The 9,728-nt window shown below is 34.5% G+C and overlaps 1 protein-coding gene across 1 annotated transcript; it reads right to left on the bottom strand.

The window, feature by feature from the left end:
- Positions 1 to 428: 428 nt before the first annotated feature.
- On the bottom strand, positions 429 to 9,517 carry LOC108469893 (V-type proton ATPase subunit a1-like). Its single transcript, XM_017770994.2, has 18 exons — positions 9,142 to 9,517; positions 7,815 to 7,859; positions 7,428 to 7,550; positions 7,140 to 7,247; positions 6,539 to 6,652; positions 6,288 to 6,455; positions 5,943 to 6,080; positions 5,505 to 5,612; positions 5,206 to 5,313; positions 4,947 to 5,095; positions 4,263 to 4,416; positions 3,465 to 3,625; positions 2,650 to 2,856; positions 2,366 to 2,549; positions 2,181 to 2,264; positions 1,860 to 2,053; positions 1,714 to 1,773; positions 429 to 1,217 (listed from the first exon to the last, which is right to left on the bottom strand). Exons 1-18 carry the CDS (start codon positions 9,292 to 9,294, stop codon positions 1,013 to 1,015), a joined length of 2,463 nt encoding a protein of 820 aa, XP_017626483.1. The 5' UTR covers positions 9,295 to 9,517; the 3' UTR covers positions 429 to 1,012.
- Between the last annotated feature and the right edge of the window lie 211 nt (positions 9,518 to 9,728).

Here is a 9,728-nt window from a genome sequence, read left to right as displayed (position 1 = left end):
ACGGTTGTTAGATATTCCTGATTTCAGATTTTTAGTTTTTGAGAAATTAAAATTGTCCATTTTATTAAAATTTTTAAATTCTATAAACAAAATAAATCATTATATGGTAGATCAAATAACCAATATCTTTTATTAAAAATTCCATCCAAAGTTGACATCACTAATGAAATAACCACAAAAAAATTTTTAATAGTAAAAATGAATAAAATTTTAAACAGAAAAATCAGTTTACTCTTTAATCTAATATAAGAGAACCAATTTACCTTTTTTTAAGTAAATAAAACAAAAATACAATCTAACTCATAAAAAACTCCGTAATACTTTTACGATCACAAAAGATAAACAGATAATATTATTAAAAAGAAAAATTAAAGCATGAAGATAACTTGTCCACCACAATGATATAATAGCAAGCAAGATGGAGCTAGTTCTTGGAATTCTATGTTATAATAAGAATAATAAGAATGCGATTCTATCATATTACATTACCATACATTACATTACCTGCAAAATCACCCACTATTTTTGTCAGTGTAATAAAATTCTTTTATAAATCTACCCTTTACTCACCCCTCAACCCATTCTCCCCAGTTGAAGAAATAAAGAACAAAGAATTGAAATCCACAGCTCTTTTTTACAACTCAGTCTATTTTATCGGGACTCTTCGTTTTCTCTAAAATATTTATAACCGTAGATATAAAAATAGAACATATTCGCACCTGCCACTCACTTCAAATCCCGATAACGTAGAATAACACCCTTTCTCCCAATCTGACTATTTGCAAAATCTTTTATACCAAGACCAGAAAATTAAGGAAAGAAAAAAAAAAAAAAAAAAGTGCTGGGATTTCAAAGTCCTATGTCAAATTTGTGTAAAAGCACAAAAAGGATGGGATGAGAAAGCAAACCCAGGACGGCCAAAATGTGATAATCAGGGTGATATATCCATTTTTGTGTACGACTCTTCTTCTCTTGCATCCGAAAAGTCAATAGGCAAGGATTATGGTTTTAACTAATCATCGTCATCTGTTATCAAGGCAAATGAGAAAGGTTTGAACTTGTACCCATCACCGTGGTAGAATTTGTTTTGGAATTCCACCCAGTGAAGCCGTAAAGCGTGAAGGAAAGCACTGAGGGTCTCCATCATGAGTAGTATGAAAGCAGTTGCGAAAGCAAACACGGCTAGCCCTATTAACCGAATGACGATGTTGTCGTACCTGTAATAATCATTCCTCATGGAGTCATTACCATTTTACCATAGAACGGTTAAACGGATTAAGAGAGTAATGCAAGCTTAAACAGATAAAATGCATGAAAACATGGCACATAATTGCATGCGTTCTAGTTTCAATGTCATAAATTAATATTGTGCATATAACATTAACAAACTGAGCAAGGCTCCAACTACAGAATCTACTTCGACATGTTATCCAATGAAGTTATTCAACTGGGACTCAAAAATCATAAGTGCGTGATATGTTTTAGCTGGTTTGATTAAGTAGCAACCAGCAAAGGCCTGAAATTTGTTACATCACGCAAGAAACAAATAGTTTTTTTTTTATGCCCGGTACAGTGGTTTAGTTTTATTGTCATTCATCCAACATTTCACTATAAATATAAACCGTAACCTAGGAAGAGAGCATGAATAGATGGGATGATGTTGAAATATGCACAAAACTAGCATTCACCATGCAGAACATTAAAAGAACTCACCCCCAAGCGAGTAGTAGGACTTTCTCATAGAAAACGGTTGATAATTCTGAGTGTGCCAAGCTATAATGGCATTAAAAGCAGACATTAGCTAAACATTTATTTAAGAGAGTGCAAAAGATTGAAACTGAGAAAACAATAGATCCCACCTCAAAGCCCAAAGTCGAAGATATGATGCCGTGTTCGAGACAGCACCCAGAACAAACTCGATGGAGTGTATCATTTGGTGCACAAAAACCTCACTAAAGTTGAACTCCTCATGATGGTCCCGAGCAGAATCGGGTTCCACATCAAGATCAAACTCAGAGGAACCAAGCAAGCCATAGGTGCGACCTTGAAATCTCTAAAGCACATTGCACAAAAAGTTCAAAAAATCAACAAGACATTCATCTAAATTGATCCAAGCCCAATCTAAACAATAGAAGTAGCAATAAGAAAGCAAGACCAAAGAAAGGTCGACAACATAGTACCTCAGAATGAAGCTTCTTCAAAATAAAAGGTTTAGGAAAAAGCATCCATGGAACCGCAACTAATGCCAAAAGCAGCAATACAATCTGCACAAGTTAAGCAACAACAGACTGCTGAGAAAGACTTGAAATACAATAACACGGTAAATAACAGTATGCATCAATAACCAGAAGAGAGAAAATCACACCTGAAGTGGTCTCTGGCCCCAAAACAACTCGTTTTCACCAAGATCATCAGTGGGACTCAAAAACATATAGATCATCACATGATAAAGGTCTGCTTGAGAACCAGTGCACCACTTAATTATAATGAGCAATGAAAGATACCCAAAAAGGGAGTTGAGGAATATCATCTGTGGCACAAACTGATACCTAACATCAAGATGAAAAGTAAGTTTCAGTTTCATCCAATAATGAAAGCAAGTTAAGAACAGGGCATAAGTCGAAGGATAAAAAGGGAAAAACCACACACCTAATATCCAGGGAGCTGCGGAAAAAACGAGCATTGAAATAACTTAAAATAATTCCTAGGTTCATCTGTGCCACACCTAGCAAAATTGACATCTTCATTTTAAGAGAGTTCAGAAAAGGCAACTCCGAACGACTTCCGCGCCAGCTTGGATCCACACCAAATGGATACGGATCACGAAATTTAATCAAACCAGCAGACTTTGCATCACTGAGCAAAACAACCATAATAACAGTGGAATAGGAAAATTAGTTGAAGATACGAGAAATTGTTAGTCTGCCCAAATATTGCAAATGTCGAACCTCTTAACATTCACTCAAAACCAAAGCTGTAAGCTAGTACATCAGAACTAGGCTATTCACCATTTTTTTTTACGTGTTAAAGTTCCAACTAAACTATATGCATATAAAGGAGAAACACTGAGGAGGTTGACCAATGCCTTAAAAATATGCAATAAGCCTAATTGTTCTATAAGTGCGTAAAAATAAACCTATATCTAAAAGAAGATCTACAGAGGTTGATTCAATGGTGCAATACAATTTATATAATAGTCAAACTCTATATCAAGATCTACAGTAGTGCAAAGATGGTTGCGAATAGTATGTAAATATTCTTACATAAAAGAAAGAAATATAAAGCTACTGAGAAATCAAAACCAAGGAAATATTACATCCTCAATAGTGGTTATTAAAATTAAAATTGCTTCTGAGACATTGTAGGACAGAGGATGACATCAGATGAAAACATAACATATTCCATCTTTCTTGTAAAAACTGGTTAGTGAAATTATTTAGATATCTAAAATTAATAATACAAACCTGCAGGTAACATCTCGGCATTTGTAAGCAGAACCACCAAATATGTGAAAGGGAACAGAGAAGAACTCGTTGTAAATCAACCCACAATAAATTGAAAAGAGTGACATTAAAAGGAGTACATATCGCCCCCCAAATAGCATTTCCATAAAACTTCCAAGCTTCTGTAAGGTATCAAATGTGCAAATTAGATTACAATAATTACAAGCTATGAATAAATTTACATGCAGATCAACAGAAGAATAAGAAAGAAAGCATGCATAATTATCACAACATCAGGTCCATCTCAAATCATGTGTGAGTCTCATTTCTTACTTTGAATCAGATGATTTTCTCTTTCAATAAAAGAAGAATGAAATCTTATTGTCTTCAGTTCACCTAAGAACACAGATACAACAAGACCCTTGGTATAGCAGTTTGATCATTAGACAAACATTAATGAGGGGAAAATGATATGCTATGAAATCAGTCATACCAAAATATAGCAAAGACGTCAGAAATGTAGAAATCCATTTGGAACCTATTCATAAACTTGTATTTCAGATTTTTAACCAATCAGACCACTTTCTGCAGTATGTTATCAATGGGTCAACCCAATGGTTCAAACCATCATTGAAGTAGGAATTAATGATTAACTGAAATAAAATGCAGCCTCATTCAGTGTTAAACCCTGCTTAACAGTCCCAATAAGAAATCATACCCATTAAAAACAATATCCTATCCAATATTCCTATTATAACAATAACAGTTTATCATGCAAATATAGGTTCGCTCGTTAGACAGATATGTTTGCAGACATGCCTGAGTGCTGAGCCTGCCTTCTCGAGCTATAAGGACCAATGCTCCCAATAACAAGCATATTCCATGACCCCAATCACCAAACATCACCGCAAAAAGAAAAGGAAAAGTAACAACAGTGTAAACGGCAGGATTTGCCTCCTGATATCTTGCAACACTGCAAATAGTTCTAATGTCAGAATTCTGATAGGTTACATAGGTAGCAAGTAACTATGTCACAAATAAACATATACAATAGCTTATCTTGAAGTCACTATGACTCACTGAATCATTCAATACATTAAGAATGCATAAACTAGCAGTTATAATATGGAGGAGACTGAATCATTCAATACATTAAGAATGCATAAACTAGCAGTTATAATATGGAGGAGATACTTCAACTTTGACATACTATAGTGTCATTATGTAAATGTTCTAACAACTAGATAGACTGTAAGGAAGAAATCATGTTGGCCGCAGAAAGGAAGGTGTTGCCCTCCACTAGCATGTTATATTTACCATCTAAAACACAGAATATCCATATCCACAAAATCATGTACTAAGGTATAGATTAATACAACAATATTCTTAACACTGGAAAACCATACCATTTAAAGTGAGTAGTTTATACATTTTTCTCTATAATATCAACAGAAAGCATGCCAGCCATAAGTTAAAGCAACAGAGCATCATGCTAGAACTCACCCATATGCATCAACAATCTCTTGATATGCATTTGTGAAATGGTTTGTTCTGAAATATGTAGGAGGTGATTCCACAGCATCCATCACATGAAAAATTATACCTACTTGTGAACTGCTATCAAATGTTGCCCGTTGCAATGCTTCTTGAATCTGTTGGGAAAAACCTACTTCCTCAATTCTAAGGCAACAAAGTTCTAACAGAAGATAAAGAGGGCAGAGAAAAAACATAGAACGTAGATTGATGATGCATAATGAGATACCTGGGCTTTTGCAAATATAGGGCACCATCCCTCCCCAACAAGACATTTCTTAGTAACATCAAAATTCAACATATTCAATGTATCATATACAGCTTTTTCCCTTCGTACCTGGTTTTCAAAAAATTAAAAATTACAAGGGTCCTCGCTGATAATATCATAGCAACAAATATATGGGATTTTATATGCTAATTTAGATATTTTGCACATTATTATTTTAGATATTTTGTGCATTGCGATGTTCATTGCTCCAGCAAAAGACAACAAGTAAGACAAGGCACATTCACTAAAACACATCTTACCATACTCGTCCATTGTGTTAGATGGTATCCAATTGAGGTCAGAGCTTTATTTCGATGGCGAATACCAGCATCCAATGTGGTCTCCAATTCAGAAAGATGTGATGAGACCTGTGAACAAAAACCCAAACATTCAACTAGAAGAATACAGATTTCCATTGTAACTCCAACCATTCGAGGCATATATATAGACAAGTGAGAAAGTCAAAACAGAGCCAAATTAAGTTGAAGTTTGGATCAGCTCTTGAATATTCCAGAATAAAAAAAAATGAAAGAATCAAAGCTGTTAGGTCATCTCCTCAAAGAATCAAGGCATAGCATTTTAGGCCAGGTTATGAAGATCATATGAAGATTAACATATTTGTACATTAAATTCAAAATATGATTTGATTAGTATAACGGACACAAAAAAAAAATTAACCTCAATGACCCAGAACTTACTTCTCTAGTTATTTGCCTTTGTTTACTAATGTCATCAGGGACAGGATAGCAATTAGCACCAAATGCTTCACAAATTTTCAAAATCTTTGTCCTTGCCTGTTCCCCAGAGAAATGAACCACAAATACTGTTTTCTCAACCTGCAAAGACAAATAGAAAAAAAATAATTGTAAAGCTTCTTTCTTTCAACACTGCAACAGTCTAGCCATCAAAAAGCAATACCATGACATCTTTGGATGTAGACAAACCAGAGACAGAATGTATCAAACAACAGTAAAAGCTTCCAAATTAAAAGATAGCAGAAGAATTAGCAACATAATCTATGGTGATGAGAGGGAAAAATAAACCATTTCAGCAGACAGAGGATCCATAATTTCTTCACCAGCCGGTGCCTGATTAAAAAGCATATTCCCTCTGGTAGCACGAAATAGCATCCTCTCAAATCTAAGAGCCTTGGACTTACAAATAATCCCACTGATGAATCTCAAACCAGATTGGTCTGCAGGCCTCGTTTCCTGTACAGTGAATAAGCATATACTAGATGAAACTGGAGTAATAGGTTTGCAAAAAGTAATTAAATAACAGGATCAGCAAATACCTGTTCAAGTAATGATGCTGTCTCAACATAATCATCATTTGAGTATATATTCTCAGTTAATTCCCTTTCCTCAGCAACTGCATGGTTACTACTTGGCAAAAGAAAACCACATGCCTGGAATTTGAGCAAAATGAATGAGAAGGCATCCAGTATTCAACATAAAGACTTTGCTTATAGGTTTCTTTTCAAAAGCGTAGCATTCAAAAAGGAAATAGAAAAAAGTTCACATGGATTTGATGAGTTCACATATCTTTACAACAGACAAAAATATTCACTTCGTATTGTTACTTGCCCTGTGATCTTATGATATTCCTTTCAATTTTTTCGCCTTTTTTTTGCCTAGTAATTTCCTATCATGTTTGAATGAAGCAGGACCATCAAAAAGCTTAACCAATTCTTAAAAATGGCTTTGCAGAAATCAACCAACCAGAGGAATAACTGAATATTAGAAAGTATTTAGGGGAGGGAGGGAAAAAAAAAGTAAAACCCTAACATGACTTTCTGCAGTGAAGATGAGAAAGAAATCGATAAACAAATGCAAGAACTGGTCCCTAACACATTAATATGTATAATAACTGAAGAAATGAACCAAGAAATTCACCTTTTGCAAAACCAACTTGAACTCAAGGAGCTCATTGTATGTAACTCGAAGTTTCTCGCTGTTGGAGTTCATTTCAATCAGTTCGTGCTCATGCTCAGCAAGTTGTATCTGGAATTGTAATAAACACAAAATACAATACACACTTTATTCCAGAAAAGACCACCGTTTCTTACATTAACTATTGTGGCACGCAATAAAGTATAACTTTCTGTAACTGGAACATCAAAAGGGAATATGCAAGTCAAAGGGGGAATGAACGATTAGTTGGTGGGAGTAGAGCAAATGTACCTCTAATTCCTCCAATTCTAGATCTGGTTCCACAACAGGGTGTACTGAAGATAGTAGACCAGCTTTACTAATTTGATCTTTGAAAAAGCGTAGCTTCCTTGACATTTCTCCACAACGCTTCACCTGTTAAGACCTCTCAACAATTAAAACTACCACAGATTATAATCAATAATCACTCAGTTTGATTCACTCAAAGACACGCTGTAGATACGATTAAGTACACAAGGAAAGGATACTTATAAAAAATCAGCAGATTTTCTCATTTCAACTGACCTTGCACCGTTATTAAATAATACTTGATATTTTCTCATTAAAATAAATATTTAACAATTGAGAACTAAGCCTAAACATATAGCACAAAATTAAATCTCTGGCTTTGGTCCATACCTGATTAACAAATGTTCGTTGGAAAGGACTTCTCTCAGAGTTTAGCTGCCACAGTAGAGGAAAAGTATTATAACCATTAGCATATTCAATTGATGGTTACAAAAGCAATTTCATTAAATTAGTTAGCAATCAGCAACTAGCCATATGGTTATGATACCAAACACCCTTTTCACCAGAAAAAGGAGAGATGACATGGTAGACAGCCTTAAGACCTTCTAAAGCAACCCCCCCCCCCCCAAATATATATACATACATATATATTCACTGGATTGACAACAATTCTACTAGTAGGACTTCTATTTAGGTGGATCAAGATCCCACCTCTACAAAATCCTCCATCCTAAATTATATAATAAAAACAGCATCTTTAACAATTAATAGTCATTATCATCAGTATAACAAACAAAGCCCCAAAAAAGCTTAACCCAAATGCATAGTGAAACAAAAATAACTTGAATCAATAAGTTGATAGAAAGTCGCTTTAAATCCCTGATCATACTTGCAGCACATACTGTGGCTAAATTTAGTATAGTTCACCAACAAAAAAACAGAGAGTCCATCCTTCAATACTTTAGCATGAAATTGCTCCTCTCGATAATTCAAGCAATCCTATAACACCTGGAAACTTAGGACTCATACTAATACACGCACCAAGAGCTTAATATATGTTCTATTCCCAAATAGAGCAAAGCTTATTGAAATATTAAATTTCACATTATAGGCAAAACTTAAAGCTAGGTCTAAAGTTACAAAATTATTACCTTCAAAAGCATAAAGTAAAACTTTCTCCAATAAGCTCAAAGCCAAGCCCTAAATAAGCTCAAATTCCAAAATCTCTCAAAACAAACCAGAAACCACCTTGTTATTATGCGAAACAGAAACTCCTTCCTAAGAAATTCAATACAAATATAACTTCCTTGCTCTGAATCTAAAGCCTTTTATATTGTATCTTAACAAGATCCAGCAATTCAAATACATCTCAAATCAAACAGGGGACTGGTATAGAAAACTAATTCAGCCAAGATCTCACGCTCTCATAAAATTCAAACACCGGAACAACACCTAATCATTTATCATATTCGCATTGACTCCACCAAAATTTCAAATGCAGGAAAACAATAACAGCTAAAAAATATATAATAACAAGCTCTCTGCTTTCAGCTGAACGTAAATTTCAACTACTTAAAAAAAGCGATATCTCATTTCCTATTAATACCAAAGAAAAAAAACAAATCCGAAATTCTCCTAATTAATAATTATTCAAAAAACGATTAAAACTAAAGCAGCGCAAACAAAAAGAATCGGATCTGAGCATATAGAAACGTACATCACGAAACTGGAGAAGACCGAGTTCACCGAGATAAGAAATGGCTCGGTGAGCAGACTCGACGGGAATAATGAGTTGAACGAGCGTCATTTTCTCCGACCGCATCAGATCCATCGGCGGCAAGTTATCTATGAGCTTTTCTATTCTTTCCATTTTTTTTCTCTCTCTCTCTCTCTCTTTTCCTCGAGAATCAAACAGAAATAAATGAAGTTTGGATCTAAGTTTCTGGATCTGAGACGGTTTTTATTTTGTTTTCAATTTTTTTTTCTTTTTTACGGGAGACTGAGAAACTTTGCCTTCGGTTTCCCCATTGCAACTGTCATCGAAAATTTGTAAATTTCAGAATAAATTCGCTTTCCTTTTTCAAAGTGGAATTTGAGAAAAGAAAAAAATTACTAAAAAGAACCTTTTATTTTCAATTTATTTGGTTATTTCGTTTTCGCGTAATTGCAAAATTAGCCCCTAAACTATAACAGTTTTTCCACTTAGGTAAGAATGGCAAAAAAAACTCGACCCAACGGGTTTCAATATCGGATCAGGTTTTTTTATTTTTTGAAATTTGGTTTTCCAGGTGTGGCAGGGCAGGG

This window comes from Gossypium arboreum, chromosome 8 (genome assembly GCF_025698485.1).
Source record: "Gossypium arboreum isolate Shixiya-1 chromosome 8, ASM2569848v2, whole genome shotgun sequence".
Lineage (NCBI taxonomy): Eukaryota > Viridiplantae > Streptophyta > Magnoliopsida > Malvales > Malvaceae > Gossypium > Gossypium arboreum.
Note: the sequence above shows the minus strand (reverse complement) of the source record. Positions and strands in the feature narration are given on the sequence as shown.

Coding starts and splice junctions, on each gene's coding strand:
- LOC108469893 (XM_017770994.2), bottom strand. CDS start 9,294: ATGGAAAGAATAGAAAAGCTCATAGATAACTTGCCGCCGATGGATCTG. Junction 6,456..6,538: donor CAGCATCATTACTTGAACAG/GTATTTGCTGAT, acceptor TTCACTGTACAG/GAAACGAGGCCTGCAGACCA. Junction 2,265..2,365: donor GGGGCCAGAGACCACTTCAG/GTGTGATTTTCT, acceptor TAACTTGTGCAG/ATTGTATTGCTGCTTTTGGC.